The sequence below is a fragment of the Mytilus edulis genome, chromosome 11 (assembly GCF_963676685.1).
Source record: "Mytilus edulis chromosome 11, xbMytEdul2.2, whole genome shotgun sequence".
In the NCBI taxonomy this organism is placed as follows: Eukaryota; Metazoa; Mollusca; class Bivalvia; order Mytilida; family Mytilidae; genus Mytilus; species Mytilus edulis.
Window position 1 is genome coordinate 14,545,085 of NC_092354.1, and position 20,025 is coordinate 14,565,109.

The 20,025-nt window shown below is 30.4% G+C and overlaps 2 protein-coding genes across 8 annotated transcripts in view; one reads left to right on the plus strand and one right to left on the minus strand.

The window, feature by feature from the left end:
• LOC139495194 (centrosomal protein of 152 kDa-like) overlaps window positions 1-8,022 on the minus strand; it is a 52,873-nt gene extending 44,851 nt beyond the window's left edge. For 4 of the 7 annotated variants that reach the window (XM_071283401.1, XM_071283400.1, XM_071283394.1 and 1 more), the window contains exons 1-2: window positions 7,489-7,962; window positions 5,842-5,967 (exon numbers count right to left, since the gene is read on the minus strand). In XM_071283401.1, the coding sequence (XP_071139502.1) occupies window positions 5,842-5,943 (102 nt within the window). In that variant the 5' untranslated portion in view covers window positions 5,944-5,967; window positions 7,489-7,962. Of the gene's footprint in view, window positions 1-5,841; window positions 5,968-7,488 lie in introns of all 7 variants that reach the window. The other 3 variants (XM_071283402.1, XM_071283399.1, XM_071283395.1) reach the window with 1 other exon arrangement.
• A 1,675-nt stretch (window positions 8,023-9,697) lies between these two features.
• LOC139494005 (uncharacterized) lies at window positions 9,698-10,951 on the plus strand. Its single transcript, XM_071282172.1, has one exon. It carries the CDS (start codon window positions 9,698-9,700, stop codon window positions 10,949-10,951), a length of 1,254 nt encoding a protein of 417 aa, XP_071138273.1.
• The last annotated feature ends 9,074 nt before the right edge of the window (window positions 10,952-20,025 follow it).

Sequence of the window (20,025 nt, forward strand, 5' to 3'; positions counted from 1 at the left end):
TAAAGTGAATTCATGGTTCACCAATTTAAAAATTATTATTAGAAATTTTGATTCAAATCTCCATAAGAAAATCTGACCGAAATTGATCTGGCTATTCTTTTTGATCCATTTAGTCATATATGACTGTAAACAAATTCAAGTTCTCAAAAATAACAGTTAAGTTTTGCCTTTCAAATTTTCAGCTTTTAAAGTTCCTCAAAAGTGTAAATACCAGTTAGTGCTTCTGATACATTGCAATGAATTTATCAATGTTATAATTTTCATGATCATCGGAAAAAAAAATTGAAATCAAGCTGAGGTTCAAAAAATCAGTGTTTACAAAGATTAAGTAATCCTTTAGGCTATAGTACATTATAGTCTACTTATTAACTGATTTTAATCCTAAGTCTGGTCAGAACAGGTTAAAATACCTTGTACATATTTATATATGTATTTACCTTTGGGGTTTGAAAGCTAAGACAAATTACAAGTGTTTACAAAAAGTCAAAATAAGTTTAAATGACATTTAAACTATACTCATTTAAACTATACTAACTTGTATTATAATCAAGCGTGGTTAGTGTAGGCTTTTGTAAAGTGTAAATTATTACCTAAAAGTGGGAGAAAAATTATAGGGTAGAAGAACAGTATGGGCTTTGCAGTGTAACATGTTTGTTTTTCTTTTAGGAGATAAATGTATTGTATTTTAAGCTCCGACGGCATCAATTGGGGATTTGATGGTCGCAAATTAAGTTTACTGGCGACACGTTAGCAGAGACAGTAAACGGGTATTTGCGACCATCAAATCCCAAATTGATGCCGTCAGAGCTTAAAATACAATATTGTTATCTCCATTCTAATGAAACTGACAGAAAACAACGTTAAAACATGTATTTAAAATCTGTCATATGCCGTCTGCGCTTGCGCGTACGTCCCATAGCATCAATTGTCAATTGATGCCATGTAAGAAAGTGACGTTATCCAATGAAAATGAACGTTGCATTAGAATTGTTGTTTTATGCAGAAATTAAACTAGTTTTCTTGCTTGGATTGTTTAACATTTATCATGTCAGGGCCTTTTATAAATGACTATGTGGTATGGGCTGTGCTCATCGTTGAAGGCCATACAGTGACATATTGTTCTTAATTTCTGTGTCATTTTGTCTTATTGGCAATTATACCACATCTCCTTCATTTATATTTCCACAATTTTGCCAGCTCTTAGATAAACAATCATTATCTGAATTAAATATATTGTTTTCATGTTCTTGATTGGAAGAATTTCAACAATTTTCACTATTTTAGATTTTTCTTTTTAATATGTATGTTAAGCACATAACCCATATTCATTTAAAATTCACTTCAGACATGTCAGATAGTGTAGAAATACAAGTCTACAATTAACAGATACTTTGATTTAAGAGTCATTTGATACATTCAGTGTAATATATTGCCTGCCCATCTTTCCCTCATATAGCAAAATCTCCATCAATATATATATTAATTCAGAGGGAGACGTTTTATGATTTTTTCAAAATAAAATTATTTTTTTAACTGGAAGACAAGTTCTGGAAGGTAAATTGGAATGGTAAATTTTATTCAAATCACATTACTTCAATATATACAGCACAGCATTTTTTTCTTAAATTGCTTTAATTAATATTTATTTACTGCTGATTATGAATCTCAACAGTAACAATATACAATACTTGTACAATGCAATTTCTGAATATATTATCTAATTCTGTCAATTACATGTACTCATAGGAAGGACATTGGTATATTTTTATATACTGTACAAATGCTGTATATGTATGCAATACAGTTATATTCAATTGTAAATCAAATTAAACAGCCATACTTAAAGCTATAATATTTTGCATATAAAAAGAACTTTAAACGTTATCATTTAAAATTTATGATTATTTTATAAATCCCATTTATCATTATCACAGTTAAATAACTCAATATACATGATAGTATTCCTTTAAAAAGTTGGTAAACAGTTTATTTAGTTGACTAACTTCAAAAGCATTCATGAATGTAAATCATGAATTTTAATCCACATGACCTATTTAAAGTTCAAACTAGCCTAATTAAAACTTAACTTGGATTTATGAATTATGAAATGAAAAGGCAAGACCAAAAAAACCTTGAAAACAATAGACCTTCACAAGTTAATAATTTCAATATACATGTATAGACTTTTATAGTAGAATTAGTTTGTTCAATGCAAATGATTATATAAATATATATATACATTATATTTTTTCACTCTTTTGGTCTTTAGGGAAATGTTGTTTGTGCTGTATTTAGATCCCTCTACAACAGCGTTTGTTACATGCACATGTATGTATAAAAATTGCGGTTTTTATCCTATGCAATCATAGGTTTGAATGTTGTTTTCAATTTATACTTGTTTATATATACAATGTATACATTTCTCTAGTCATGACAGTATGCACTTGTAAAAACATATATACAATATTTTTCGATGTCTCATTCATACTGTTACATGATAAGAGAATGAGCCAAACATTCAATATTTTGTATTTACAGCAATATATCATTGTATACAGGAGCAAAAATGATAAAATCTGGAATTCAAAGATATTCCAGAAAAATTTCATCCATGTGACAGTCACATGAAAATTTTGTATTTACTCGACATATATATATTGGAATATTCCGTAACAATTTAGGACCCAGTAAAAATGAAGTCTGCATTGGCTACTGAGTCCCAGTACTGTATTCCCTGTAAAGCACAAAGATGATATACCTCAATAAACAGCATCCACACGGAAGTTATCATCATGGCTGTTGAATGCCTCTAAATATTACATTGTACAGAAGAGCAGGCCCGTAGCCAGGACTTTCCAAGGGGGGGTATTTGGACTCACAAACTCGACTTTAACAGTCACAATTCGAACAAAACATTGACTTTAACAGTGCTTATTTGTTTTCAAGGGGGGGGGGGGTTCGTCCAAAACCCCCAAACCCCACCTGGCTACAGGTATGAAGAGACAATATATCCCAGTTATGCCTCAAACTAGTGCTTAGAATCTGCTAGACTAAGGTTTTCACATTCACAAACAATATACATACATGTATATATCCAAATTGCTCCGTAAAGTTTTTTCTTCAGATATTTATAATATTTTTCAAAATCACAATCAGTGTGAGTGATAATGAAAGCAGCAGGTCCATACCAATACAGAGAAAGTAAAAAAATAAAACCATTATCATGATTATGGGGTCAATCTATAATTTGGGGTACAAAGGAGTAGGGGCAATAAGGCCCTTATTTGGCCCAAAAATTACTGCAAATTTAAAAGTTATCATACATATTTTAAAATTACTGAAAAGTATCTCAGGTAGAAGGTATTCAGAAAAACAAAATAATTTTGGACATTAAACAAGTTACCATGGCAACAAATCATGCCTTAATTTGCATATTTTGTAAAATTTTGTGATTTTCCTTGTTTTTCATCAAATTTTTAAGTATATTTTCGATTGGAAAAGTATGTGCGCACCCAAGAAACAACTTTATATTTGGTGAGGTTTTGTCAATAGTAATGATAAAGCTTCAGTTAAATTATTTTGTTGTTTCTTGGCTGCGCACGATGTTTCCACAACAGAAATAAAGATAGAAAACTGCATAAATTCTGAATTTTCATTGTTTTTGTGAAGACAGTATATATTATGACGTAATTGTGACGTCATCTCACAAGAATCTTAATGTTTTTCATTTATATTTCTTGACCCTATGCATTTCTAAAGATTATGTTCCAATTTGAAAAAGGTATCAAACTTTTTATTTTCTTGGGCCAAAACCACGCCTTAATGCCCCTACTCCTTTAACAATATCTTTTTTGTTCATTAAATATATGATTTTATGCAATTTTAAACTTGTCAATCATGTCAAATGCTTCTTATATTTCTTCCTTTTATTACAAATGTATTATTATTAACAATTTTCATTTTTACCCTTAACTGTAAACAATAACATATCCCCATGAACATAATAAAACCATTACTTTTGCTTACATGTATGTGACAAAATCCAATTAAAATGACCTCTACAAAATTTTAAGTTATCATATTTCATTAATTACTATAATAGTTTGACATATTTTTAATTTGTGTTGAATTTTATTGAGTTCTCTAATTGATCAAACATAAAAAAAATCAGCATAATTATATGTACTTATAATACACATATTTGGCAACTTCCAAATTCCTCATTGAACAGTTTAACTTAACAATAAGTAACATGCTACCTATATACAATAGAAGGAATTTTAATAGTAATTTGATTATCTTAACATATCAATCATGCCAATATGGGATTATATTATCAGTAAAATTTGGAATTTTTACAAATACTATGTATAACGACTGCTTTTAGTTGCAGTACAGCAACATAGGGTTTAAACTAATGTGGGTCCGAGGTCTGGGACCTGTCTTTTCTAGGAGAGGACTTTTCATTTTTAATCTACAAAAGGGAAGGACCTACCATTTTTAACACTGATACTTTATGCATGACCATTGATTTCTTATCAAAATGCTTATGGAGGACCTTTCAAATTTAAAAATCCTATACCTTTCCCTATATCATCAGTGGCATATCCAGAACTTTTCATAAGGGGGGATGGGGGCGCTGACTGACCTTAGGGGTGGGCCAGCTGCATGACCTTAAGGGGGGGGGAGGGGGTGCTCCAGACTTGCTTTGGTGATTCCCTATCTAATCAACCAAATATTTCGCACAAAAAGGGGGGCAGGCCCCCAAGACCCCCACTGGATCCACCAATGATCATGTATATATATACAAGAAATACAAATCAATGGTTAATCTTTTCTTTATAATTTCTTTGATGTTTGGTCAATTTTTGTTGAAGGGAAAACCAAAAAACGTTTCCTGTGCCTAAAACATGTAAAACATTTTATTGACAAAACAAAAGAATTACCAAAAAAAAGTTTTTAAGAGTTATTTAAAAAATAAATCAGATACATTTGTACTACAATGTATTTCTGCTGATCTGCTGTGTTAAATCTGTGAAAAAAGCAACAAAAATCAAGTCCATTTTTGTGACTAAACCCCCTCAAAACTCCTAGCTGAAACCTTTGCAGTTTACATAAGACAAAGATTAACATGACCTTTTTGAAATAATATGAGGCAGGCATAACCTGTGAATGGGGACGAAGTCTGTATGTATTATTTTTTTAATTCAATCACGTTGATAAAAGAAACCGAAATACCGTACGTAACGTTCCCGATTTTGATTCTGTTGTTGGGGAATTAGCTGTGACGTTCTTTAAGTTATGACGTCATATTCGATGTAAACAAAAGAAACGCTTTCATCAGGTAACGTTTTTTTTCATATCAAACAATTATTAAAATTGAATTTGTATTGAGATCCAATCTTATATTTTACTAGACTGATAAATATAATTTTTTTCAAAGTCTCATGTAAACAAGACAGATATCTGCGCAAAAGCGGAGAAAACCGGAACAGGAAGTAGATCTGAAAAAAAAGTTAACGATTTTGAGTTCATTAGTAGAATGAAAAATTCGTGAAATTTTCCCGATTTTTTTTTTTTTTTATTGATTTTTCTACCGTAATTGGGGACTTCGTCCCCATATAAATCATTCTGCTAAAGTGCCCTTTTCATGATTGGCTCCCTGCCCTTTTGAAATCCTGAAACACTGCACCCTCATCTCTTTTCATAACAAACTGTGTGAACTCTGACCTACAATGTTCACAAATGTACCATAAAGTGCTATGACCTTTTCATCTGCAAGTGAGTTGTTACCCTACTGCATGTTCTGTAATTTACATGATCTCTGACCTTGTGACCTACCTCATGTTCTTGTTCCTCTTCCTCTTTCCTGTACTCAGCCTCCTGGATGTTCTGTAGAGCTTGTCCGTCAAAGTTGATGCTGGTTCCGCTCATGTTACTCATGGTTCATTTCATTAATGTACATTCCTTCAAAAAATATGTATGATTTTTTTTAATTTAAATAGGATGAAAAGTTATGAGAAATTGGTCAAAGGACCTAAGCGGTATCATGATGATAAAATTGGTTCTAAGGCGTTAATTTTTCATGACTAATAATCTCAATAAGACATTTTTATGAGTAACCATTTTGTACAAATGTACATTAGACCGTTAGTTTTCCCGTTTGAATGGTTTTACACTAGTAATTTTGGGGCCCTTTGTAGCTTGTTGTTCGGTGTGAGCCAAGGCTCTGTGTTGAAGGCCATACATTGACCTATAATGGTTTACTTTTTTAAATTGTTATTTGGATGAAGAGTTGTCTCATTGGCACTCACACCACATCTTCCTATATCTATATGTATCTTTAATTATGTTTTGTTTTATACGGTGTTTGAGAACTTGACATCACAGTTTTCATGTATTATCTTGTGTGGTAATATTAATCAATAAACTATAAAAGAAAATTACCAGACTTAAGGATATATATATAGATTATGATAGTGATACCTCTGTCTATTGTTGCAGAGCCAGGGTATGAAAATAAATTAGCAGAGGCCCACAGGCCAATGGCCTCCAAATTTGGTGTGGGTTACTCAAATTTCTGCTTTTCTTGTATAGGACTATATATTTGAGCAACAAAATTTAAGCTGTGGGCTACCATTGCCAAAACCTTAAGTTCTAACCCTGAGAGCGAATGTTGGCCTCTACATGTACAAAAAATGTAGATGTTTTTTTAAGACAAATAGTATTCAAATTTTTTCCTCACAGTCTGGGGTTAAATTTAAATAGACAGGGGTATGTCTATTTCTGGAATGACCTGAAACTTTACTTGATAAGGTCCCCAACCTTCTCATAAGGGGTAGAACATGTAGAATTAATGCATCTTATCGTTTTGTCTGCCATTACTGGACATCACAAAAGTTCCCGTAAAATTTTGACTTCATAATAGAAAATATCTCACAACACAATGGAACAGATTGTTGTATATATGAGGGGGGTAAGAGGGTGCCTGATCCCGGGATTAAAAACATGAAATCGTGAGGTCCTGAATTTAAAGTTATCTAAATCACATGAACATCACTAAATTTGAAAAAAAGAATTCCCAGATCCTGAAAGGATCAAACCTGAATATCCCGAGCGTAAAACACCTTATCCTGGAGTTCCAATAAAGGTCCTACCCCACTCATATATGACATCAAAAAAGATGTATCATCTAAGGCCACCCAAGACCTAGGCTAAGTTTCTACTAATATTGTTTTGGCACTTTCGGACTTGGCTAAAAAGCTTCATAAAATCTTGATTCAAAACATAACAGAACTTAACCCTTACTTAATGATTTGTTCTACAATGATATACTAATGTACTAAATGATGAACGTGTCTCTATCAACATGCTTTACTTACAAAATGTAAATAAAAACTTTTCCAAAAATAAAGTCATCAAAGTTTTTAGGTTTGCATGTAAACTTATGAAAACATGTAGTTAGTTACTTTGAAAGTTCAATCTTACCTTATAAATGTGTATCATGTTTATGACAATCTAAATCTCCATTCCACTCAGTTTAAATGTTTATTTACATATTTTCCGAAAGAAAAATTTCTAAATAATGATCAGATAATGGTACAAATAACACCGAAAACAATAGACAGTTTTTTAAAGATATTGATTTACTCCACACAACAGCATGCTTTACCAGTCAACTCCAGTGATCATGATTCAACGTGTGACTAGGATTAAATGTTCTCTTTTTAACTAAGGTGTATGTCGTGTTTTGACTTGTTTTTCTGATGCGAGATGCAGGTCGCTCAGTTTTATTGCGATGGACAAGGGACTTTTTGTCTCCTAAAAAAGAAAAAAATGGAGGATTTTGATTAAGCTTTATTTTTGTTTTGTGTATTATCATGTTCTATCTATCGTCAGGTCTTATTTAACTAACTTTAGCAAACAACTTTTGCAATTTTAAAGTCGCCGCCATTCACAAACAATTCCCACAATGCATTGTTAGAAGCGGAAATTTAAACCTTTTGTATAAAAGTTAACTGTACAGTCCCGACCACAAAAGAAGCTGTACCTATAACAGGTATTATAAAATAGAGAATTAAAACACATTTAAATAAAAATGATAATTAAAAGAATAAAATTAAAAACATTAAAGACAAATAAGTCGAAGCTAAACGAAATGCAAAAAAAATCCCAGTTATACGTTACATGACACTATTTATGGATTTTTGTCCAAACTACTGAAGTAATTAAGTAATAAATAAGTAAGTAAGTAAGAAAGTAAGTCAATTAGTAAATTTTATTTAGAGTCGGGCATGATATGTACAATTCAACAAGGTAAACATGAGCTCTGTAGAGCTCTTAACCGACTTATATTAATTCCGAAAAATGTTTACTAGACGGAAACTTTTATTGGAGACTCGTATAACTAATAATAAGTAATACAATTAATGAAACAAAGCGATGCCACTTCAGTCCTACGAATGCTCGAGTACTAACGAATGCTCTGCTGTCTTTTAAGTCGGATGAGTCTTCGCCATTGTGTTAAAATCAACACTAACAAATACAAGGACATTCAGCAATGCATGCTTTCAAATTATTACTCATAAATCAATTAAGACAGACACCATTTGCAGAATTGTACGCATCAGATTCTTTACAGTGGGACGGCATTCAAAAAATTAATTATCAAATTAAAGCAAGATTTATATATTATATAAAATGGAATTATTCAATTGAGGCTCGCAGACTGTTCTATTTGTTCTATTACAAATGATGTCATCATGGTGCACTAGGGGTAATTTAAACATACACATTAAACATTCTAAACCCCATCCCAGAACTTGTTTGTCATATTGGAGTCTTCATTAAGCAGTCTTTAGAACTGAGGGGGTCAGACCCATGTCAGACAAGCTCATGATTGTGTTTTATACATCAATTTATAATTTGAACTCTTAAAATATGTTCTATTATATTGTATTTCATTGTATTGCATTGCATTTAAAAATGTATAATTGTTTGTTTGTATTGCTTGACCCTTATGGGTGTAATTTTGCAATAAAGATAGTTTATTATTCAGACAAATACAATGACATATTTCTAACAAAAAAAATAATAAAATTATATAATTTTCTAACTGTCTTACTGGGATAAACCTCCAGAATCTGTATGTATGCCTGCAGCAATTCGAATCCTTCTAAGATTATAAAAGCTGTCAATAGATATATTTTTATATGCATCGTGTGTACAATATTGTTATACGCCCGTTTAGGACTCGTGGGAAAACAATAATGAGCTAAATAGACAAAATGTAGACAGAGCACCATTTTTTAACTATCATTCACCAAACTCTGTACGTAAGTCAGATTATGTTCATAGGTAGCATTTAGCTTGTTCTAGTTTTTCAAACAGATATAATATTTTAAATCTGTTATGTGATAAATGTAGTAGTATACAATGTTCATGTAATATAAAAGACATTAATAATATAAACAACAGTAATAATAATAATTGGAGAAAATCTCAAAAGAGACATAGAAAGAGTCAAAATAAAACACCTAGTTCTGTAAATAAAAGTAGAAATAATGAAGCAAGTTGGTTGTTTAAAAAAGGGTTTAAACTAGGTTGTTTAAATATTCAACATTTACAACCAAAACATGCAAAAATTGAAGAAATAAAATTTCTATTAAAATATGAACAATTATTTGATATATTTGGTATGGTAGAAACATTTTTAAATGATGAAATTGGTACCGAAACATTACAAATTGAAGGTTACAAAATAGAAAGAAAAGATAGAAAAGCTATTAATTATGGCGGAGGTGTGATTGCGTACATACGAAATAGTGTATGTCATCAGAGAAGAATCGATTTAGAAATAAGTAGTATTGAATCTTTATGGATTGAAATTAAATTTCCAAACACAAACTCTATTTTAATAGGCATTTTTTATCGTCCACCGAGTTCATTTCAATCTTGGATTGATTCAGCTGAAAAAGAAATAGATAAAGCGTCTGCAGAAAATAAAGAAATTATACTCTTAGGAGATTTTAATATAAACTTTTCACATATAAATCATACAGTTGTCGGAAATCAAAAATGGAAGGACTGTATTAATTTGTATGGTTTACAACAAATTGTACATAAACCGACACGAGTAACAGATAAATGTGCAACTACCATAGACCATATATATACGACCGATGTAGACCATATTATAGAAGTAAAGGTGCCTAGTTATGCTGTCAGTGATCATTATCCTGTTTGCGTAACAAGAAAACTTAACCCCAAAATAACAAACATGGAGCATTTGTCCATAGAATATAGATCATTCAAACAATTTGATAAAAATAAATTTATTGAAAATTTAACAAATACTCCTTTTTATCTCATTGAATCGATTGGAGATGTTGATGAAGCAGCTAATTATTGGTATAATTTATTTCTGAGCACCCTAGACAAACATGCTCCTAAGAAAATTAAAAGGGTGAAAAATACCCAACAACCAGAGTGGTGGACTTCTGATATAAATAGCGCTAGACACCAAAGAGATTATTTTCAAAGAATTGGTGATATATATAATTATAAAATTTGGCGTAATAAGGTTACATTTTTAATAGAACAGGCAAAGAAAAAATATTTCCAAAATGCTATTTCAAATTGTAAAGATAGTAAAACTATTTGGAAGTATGTCAAAAGTCTAAATCCTAAAAAAGTACATAATAATATCACGCATTTAGAATATAAAAATAGTGTAATTCAAAATGATGTTGATATAGCAAATACATTTAATGTGCATTTCACAAATATTGCTGAAAGTATAGTTGATGACAAGTTATGTAATAATGATGATGGTGCCAGATTTGATGCACTCAATAAATTTGTAAAATCAAAGTTACAAACGGGTAGTGAAAAATTCATTATACCAGAAATGAGTATTTTAGATGTAAACATGTATTTAAAAAAAACTTGACAAGTCTAAAGCAACTGGTTTAGATGATGTCGGACCAAATATTTTAAGTATGTGCAGCGATGTCATTGCACCAGCCTTGACATATATATTTAATCTAAGCATCAAAAGTGGTAAATTTCCAAGTATTTTTAAAACTGCAAGAGTTTGCCCAATTTTTAAAAGTGGCGATGCCTGTAATCCTGATAATTATAGACCAATAGCAGTTTTGCCTTGTCTCTCAAAAATCATAGAACGACATATAGCTAATAGTTTGTATATATTTTTAAATAGTAATGACCTTCTTAATACTACACAGTCAGGTTTCAGACCTAAACATTCGTGTACTACTGCACTTACTAAATTAGTAGATGAATGGTTGGCAAATATAGATAATGGAGAGATAAACGGAGTTATATTTTTAGATTTAAAGAAAGCTTTTGATCTGGTTAATCATATAATTTTATTGAAAAAACTTGAATATTATAATGTTTCAAATTGTACACTAGACTGGTTTAAGTCATACTTGTTTGAACGAAGCCAACAAGTTAAGGTCAATAACGTCATGTCTAATACTAAATGCATAAAAACTGGGGTACCACAAGGTTCTATCCTGGGCCCTTTGTTATTTATTTTATATATCAATGATTTACCACTTAATATAGAACATTCATTAATAGATTTATATGCAGATGATTCTACATTACATTGTAAAGGTAATAATTTACTTCAGTTAACTTCTAACCTTCAAAATGATATTCATGTAATTGAAAACTGGTGTGCGCAAAATTGTATGAAATTAAATGCCAAAAAGTGTAAATCAATGATTGTTGGTTCAAAACAAAGACTTTGTTCAACTGGAAACAGTTTAGATATCAATATTTCAAATGAACAAATAGAAAATGTAGATTGTGAAAAACTTCTTGGTTTATATATTGACAAAAACCTAAATTGGAATCAGCAGATAGATAAAATGTCATGTACTATATCAAACAGAATCAATTTATTACAAAAGATAAGAAAATATTTACCTATGCATATACGTATTATCTATTTTAATGCTTATATTCTGCCATTATTTGATTATTGTTGCAATATATGGGGAAGCTGTTGTGAAAGTGGAATAAATAAACTTAATAAGTTATTAAAGAAATCTGCTAGGGTTATAGTAGAAGCTGACATAATGACATCATCCAGTTTATTGTTTAATAGTTTACGCTGGTTAAATGTGGAAAAACGCATTCAATACCAAAAGGCAATACTTGTATTTAAATCATTAAATGGTATGGTTCCTAACTATTTACAAGAAAATTTTCATTTTACTGATAATCAAAATTATAACTTACGTTCAGCTGATGAAAAAGTATTAAATCTTCCAAAACCAAAAACTAATTTTTTAAAGAAAACATTTACATATTCAGGTTCTCAAATATGGAACAGTTTACCAAATGAAATAAAAATGAGTAATACACTTGTATCTTTTAAAACAAAATGTTACAAATTTTTCATCAATTGTGCAAATTAATATGCTTTTTCATTATTATTTAAATACAATTGTATATTGTGTATAATATAACTTTATAATACTCTATGTACTTATAAATATGTTATTATTATTTTGAGGACTCTCAGGAAGATTAGTTTTAACTAATGGGATCATCCTCTTGAAATAAAGATTATTTATTTATTTATTTATTTACTGCCGGTACGTATTATGGTATACCGTTGTCCGATTGTCAGACTCACGGTCCTTCCGTCGTCAATATGTCGGACAATAACTTAAATATGCTTGAACCAATGTCTATGACACTTTGGTGAATTGTTCATATCTATTGATGTGAGCTTCATTTCGATTTTTATAAATTTCGTATTTAACGTTTCCGAGTTATGGGGTTTTATTCATTAAATAAAGTTTTTTTTTCCATTTTTCAGACAATAACTAGGAAAAAATCATTAGTTTTCATGAAACTTTGGTTCATTGCTTATATCTACTGAAGCAAGCTCCCTTTCGATTTTTATAAATTTGAGATTTAGCGTTTCAGATTTTATTGTAACCTTATTCTTTTAATAAACTGTTATATTATCACAGAGATATGTCTTGCCTTTATGAATTTTGATTATATATATGCAAACGTTGAAATCCAAATAGCAATACTCTGACATCTTCCACAATTAAGTTATGCAAATATTCAAAGTCAATGAACCATGACTAAGTTATATGACTAAACAATCTCCATGTAAATGAAATGTGTCAATGCTAATACAACTGCATACCAACTGCATACCAAATACCATTGACTTATTATAAGTCGTTCCCAAATTTAAAGAAAAAGATAACTTGTAAACTATGAGTATGTAAAAGTTTCAAAGTCAATGAACCATGAAGAGGGGTGGGGCTATATAATCTCCATGGAAACAATACTTGCAAATGCCAATAAATTTGCGTACCAAATATCAATGACTTAACATGAGCAGTCAATCTTAAACTGATCTAATCATAAACTAATTAGCCTTTTTCAACTGATTTTTGTAGCTCGTTCTCATGTTGTACTGTTATACCACTGTCCCAGGTTAGGGGGAGGGTTGGGATCCCGCTAACATGTTTAACCCCGCCACATTATTTATGTATGTGCCTGTCCCAAGTCAGGAGCCTGTAATTCAGTGGTTGTCGTTTGTTTATGTGTTACATATTTGTTTTTCGTTCATTTTTTTTTTTATATAAATAAGGCCGTTTAATAGTTTTCTTGTTTGAAATGTTTTACATTGTCTTATCGGGGCCTTTTATAGCTGACTATGCGGTATAATAATAAATAATAATAAATAAGCTTTATTTAGAGTCGGCATGGTATATAAAACATAGACAACGATAAGCTCTAATGAGCTTTTAACCGACATTATGGGCTTTGTTGAAGGCCGTACGGACCTATAGTTGTTAATGCCTGTGTCATTTTGGTCTCTTGTGGACAGTTGTATCATTGGAAATCATACCACATCTTCTTTTTTATAAAATAAGTTTCAAAGTCATTAGACTGTGACTGAGGGGCAAGGCCAAATATTCTCAGGGCCATGCTGGAAATGAGATGTGCCAAAGTTTATACAACTGAATACCGATTAAAATTGGCCTACCACTAATCACTGACTAGTGGTTCCCATTGAACTGACATTATCACAAACTAAGACATAACATAAACAATTTCAAAGTCAATAGACCATGACTAAGGCGGCGGAGCCAAATTATCTCCATTTAAACGAGATATGCAAATGCTTATACAACTGCATACCAAATATCATTGACCTACGTACCACTTCAACGGTGGTTCCCCATAAACTGACCTAATCACAAACTAATACATGTAAAATAACAAAACGTTTCGAAGTCAATGGACTATGACTGAGGAGGCAGGGCCAAATAATCTCCATGGAAATGAAATGTGCCAATGCTTATACAACTGCATACCAAATATGATTGACACACCACTTGCCGTTTACCATAAACTACACCGAATATCAAACTAATAATACATTGTTGACGCGATCGTGCGCTCATGGCGCAGCTTCTTTTTTCATTAATCTTATTATTGCATCATAGACTATAGTTTATTATTAAAGTTTTGTCCGGTTTTCATAAAGTTAATAGTCACGTTCTAAAGTACTCCAAAACCGGTTGTAGCTTTTCATATCAGTCGATGATCAAGTTTAATAAAATTTTCGTTGTTTTCCCTTTTCATATATTCAATGTTCAGAAGAAATAACGTTTATACATATACAGAATTACATTAGATGTATGTTTTATTATAATACGTTGTTCTGATTGGCTAACTGCACATGCATCACGTGTTATTCCTTTAGCAATTGCATTACACATGATGTTACGAAGTTTCCGTCTGTCACGTGTCCATTGTTCTTAACCTCATTTTCTTGGTTCAGGGACTACTTAAAAAAAAGTTAAGATTTTTTGTAATATTAATTTCTCTATAATTATGAGCACTATGGAAATTATATTTGGTATGTGTCTACCTTTCAAGGTCCTCATGCCCGTCACTTGACCTCTACCACAATTCATGGATTAGTGAACAAGGCTAAGATTCGGTAGTCAAGTCCATATCTCAGATACTAAGCAATAGGTCTAGTATATCTGGTGTATGGAAGGACTGTAAGGTGTACATGTCCAACTGGCAGGTGTCATCTAACCTTGACCTCATTTTCACGGTTCAGTGGTTATAGTTAAGTTTTGTGTTTTGGTCTGTTTTTCTTATACTTTATGCAATCGGTCTTCCAAATTTAGTGTATGGAATGATTATAATGAGTACATGCCTGTCTGATAGGTGTCATCTGATCTTGACTTCAATGGTCAAAGTTAAGAGTTTTGGTCTTTTTATCCAATACTATATATTTTATGTACATGCAATAGGTCAACTACATCTGGTGTACGGATATATTTATGATGTACATGTCAGTATCACAGGTTTATCTGACATTGACCTCATTTTCACAGTTAATTGCACAGTGATAAGTTTTTGTGTTTTGATCTGTTTTTCTCAAACTATAAGCCGTAAGGTCAACTACATATGTTGTATTGGAGAATTGTAAGCTGTACATGTCTGCCTAGCGTGGTTCAACTAATCTTGACCTCACTTTCATGGTTCATTGGTCAATGTTTAGTTTTCTTGTTCAAGTCTGTTTCTTAGAAACTATAGGCAAATAAACTCATTATAACATTGAGGACTATAACATTCCTAAAAGTTTTGCCAAATATAGCTACGGTAATCTATTCTTGAGGTAGAAAAGCCTTAGTTTTTCAAAAATTCAAAGTTTTGTTAACAGTAAATTTATAATAGGTCAATTATATTTAGTGTATTAAATGATTGTAAGGTGTACATGTATTTCTTGTTTGGTTTTTATGACCTTGACCTCATTTTCTTGGATCATGTTAAGTTTAGATGATAGCCGTAGTAAAGCTGTATATTTAGGACTATCAACATAATATCAATGATCATCATAAGTAAAGTATGCAAGACATTTCAGTGTGTGCACTCTACTTTTTATTAGTTGTTAGAAGCTTTAAACTAGCTGTAAGTAACTGTGAGTACTCTCAGATCTATACTTTCTGTCTTTTTGTTATTGGGACATACAAGTTTGAATTGTTTTACATTTGTCATTTCGGCACCTTTTATAGATGACTATGTGGTATGGGCTTTCCTCATTGTTGAAGGCTGTATTGTGACCTATAGTTGTTTATTTCTGTTTTTTTTTTCTCTTGATAATTTCTGTGTCTTTTGCTCTCTTGTGGAGAGTTGTCTCATTTGCATCATACTACATCTTCTTTTTTATAGCTTAATAGAATTACCACTATTCACAGGTTTTTATTGGGCCGAATAACAACACAAAATCGAACCTAAAGTTATATTATTATCTAGGTGACTATTTTGGCACTACACAATTCTAACAAAGATATAATATAACAAACAACATAAACTTGTGATTATTGTAACACATTTGTACATATGTCATTGAAGAAAAGTACATATTAGTTACCTCCCTTTACAAAATAGAAATATAAGAAAGGGAGATAATACAGTATGGTTGTGAAATTGTCTCCCTTTAAAAAGAATTATTTCTAATCCAAATATAAAAAGGATGACATATTTCTAAAAATGCAGCAGTAATTAAGTATTACAGAAATATTTCAATATTTCACAATACAGCTTTTTTCAAGTACGATATACAATTTCAAATAAACCAAAATTATCAGAAGCAGATGTAATGAATAATTTGCGCAAATGAATAAATGCACTTTGTTAAAATAATTTGTCAGATCTTGATTCTTAATATGTTTTTCTTATAATACTTCAATTTATTTGATCATCTCAAATATTCTTATGAAATCAATAAGTGTAAAAAAAGTTATGAATGAAAAAAATTTAAATTCAGAAATTATTGCACTGTTTTTATTATTGCAAAATGTGAAAGGATTATAATCACAATAATTAAATCTTGCATTTTGAAATTTTTTATATGAATAATACAGGATTTTTCATAATACTGCAGAAATTAAATTTCGCACTTTAGTCAAAAATCACAAATTACAATATAAATGCAAGCAATAATTTCTGAATTAACAGTAGTTTATTTAGTCATTTCAATAAGTACAAAAGTAATTTTTCTACTTGTATAAAAAAAACCCTGATCTTTCTTGAAAGTACTCTTGGAAAATAGGAAAGAACTGCCAAAAGTCAATACATATATAGTTTTAATTCATTTACCACATGGTGGCGCCACTTTTCATTTCATGGCAAATGACACAAAGCAGTTATAATATTTGCATACATCTACGTCACACACACACACAATGAAACAGTAGCCTTAACTTCAATTTATATTGTTTTATTTATAGTTAAAATGTGTATAAGACTTTTTCAGAATTATAAAAACAGGCAATTTATAATTTCAATTTATTAATCAATTGATTTTTACCATCAAAAGTTTCATCAAAATGTTTCTTTCCTATCTAAATGGGAAGAGTAAAAAGTAATATATTTAATCTTTTTCATTCAAAATGTGATTTGAAAATAGCATGCTAAGAAATTTAACCCTAAAAAAGTCTATTCCCAAAATAAAAATCTATATAGAATTTAGAAACATAACAGGGTTCTCGCTAAGGATTTTTGAAGGCGAGTCCAGGGACTCGTCATTTTTTGCCATGTTGAGTCCAATAGCAAGTAGAAGATATTTTATTACAATATAATGTAATATTTTAGTCTCCAGGGCCTAACAGATCAATGAAATGACATTAAATTAAGATTTCTTTTAAACTTTTGCTATAAAATGATGATATTTATGTTTATTTGTGTTCAGTTTATACAAAATATTTCAATCTTAATGCATCTGTGGATGGTGAGCCCAGACAGATTTTGATGAGTCCAGGACTCATGGACTCGCCTTAACGAGAACCCTGACATAAATTGAAATTTTATAGGGCTTGACTTCTGTTTCATCATCTCTGGGAAAAGTTAGAATTTATCCATTGTCAAGTATATTATACATAAAAAACAAATAATGATCAAGGAGTCAAAATTTAAAAGACTCTTTTCCTATTACCAATTAAATTTTGACTCATCAGTTTATAATTTTTTCGACTACTCACCTATACTGTTGGACATCCTAGTATCAATGCAAGTAAGAGCAAGATAAAAGAGTCAAATTAAGCTTTCAATTGGTACAATTTGCAGGGAAAACTAACTGCTTAATATTTTCTATTAACAACAAAATCATTGAAAAACAGTGGACTTTCTCCTCAAATTACACCGATTATATGTCTGATTTTACTTATTTTGGTTGCTCTTACTTGACCAAGTACCAGGATGTCCAACCACAGAGAAGGTAACCTGTTTAAGAAATATAATTCTGGAGTCAAAATTCGGTAATATAAAAATGGTCTATTAAAGTATACCATAATTTAAAGAAAAAGTCATATTTTAATTTTTTCAACTTTTAATATTATGTTACAAATAGGGAATAATAATTGATACTGTAAGGGTCCAGAGGTTCTTTTCTCAACAAATCTTTTAAAAGTATAGAAATACTTGTAAGTAATGAACATTTCAGTCTCATTTACAATTAAGCTCCAAAATATATAATTTTTTTCGTGAAAAGTTACAGAAATCCAAATAAATTTTTAATTTTTGCTTTTGCATTAATCTCACAGACTTTGAAATATCTGTTCAAAATAATAAGTATGCATTTTTTTAACTTTCGTTTTTTTGAAAAACATGAAGGGCACGGGCACATTTTTTAGGCTATTCACAAAAATTTAACTAGTGCAGAATTCTTGGTGAAATATTCTCTTTTTTTCAATTACCCCTATTCAATCTCATTCTTGATGATGATCTCTTAATCAATATTAAATTTCAGTGGTATTTTCCTATGCAGTGTTATAATCAATTCTTTAGTAAACTTTGTTTTTTAATGTAAATTTTTCCTAATTTTCTTTATTAAACAATCAAAAGTCTTCCCTGCATATTTTTTGAACTCCGGACCAATTAAATCATTTTTTAGTCCAAAAAAAAGTTTCACAACAGCAATGGTGTTAAATTCTAATTTTTCCCTTACAAACATAAGAAAAGTGTAATGGTCACCCTTATATAACTACATACATAATATGTCTACCACTGAATAACATATACAATTAATCAGGGTCAAGTCTGCATTTTACAAAAGTCACATGATTCACCACCAGTTGTAACTTCTAGCTGATTAGGAATTACCTTCTGCTTGTAAGTCACATGACCACTGTGAAATGCAGCTTAGGTCATTAACAAAAAATACTGGTAAACATGGTAAACATGACATAACATAATTAAACAAAAAAATATTTTCATCAAACCAGTAACAGATATATGTAGTGTAATGTTCATTATAATTATTTACAGAGAGTTTATGTGATTTTATGAAAAGAAATGTACAAAATGTATTAAAACACTAGATAAGGGTTGTCAGAAAAATAATTTCCTAAAAGCAGAAACTGTATAAATGTGTTAGCTAATGATTAAAAAAATATATTTATAGAAAGCACTAATACATTAAATACAAAAAACAATATCACAAAATTGTTGACTTTTTTATTTTTGCGTAATCAGAAACAAGCCTGCAATTTTAAGAATATTCTCATCTCTTTCAGATGGGGTTTAATAACTTTCGCTAATTTTTTAAACTTTGAAAATAGATTCCTTTTCGATGGGAGGCAATTCTACTTGCTTGCAGATACAGGGAATTGATATTAACAATTTTCATAAGCACTTAAATACACACACACTTGGAGAGAAAATATTAATGGGTGTTTTCAAATTTAAAGTTCTCCCCCTTTTTTACTAGATAACTAGTTAACTCTATTTAAGTTAATATTAATAGCTTGAAATAAATGCACCAATAGGTAATCATAAGAAATAAAACCTACCAAAAATATTTTCAACGACAATATGTAAATATTTCAAAAATTATGAAAATTGTTAGAACAAAATCTGATTTTAAAAGTTGCTTGAGGAGATTTTGAAAATGTTTTTTTAAAAGGTGTATGCTTTGTGTACTTGTGTTAAATGTTA

Bases quoted from the DNA above. Each gene is read 5' to 3' on its own strand.
- LOC139494005 (XM_071282172.1), top strand. From the start codon at position 9,698: ATGGTAGAAACATTTTTAAATGATGAAATTGGTACCGAAACATTACAA.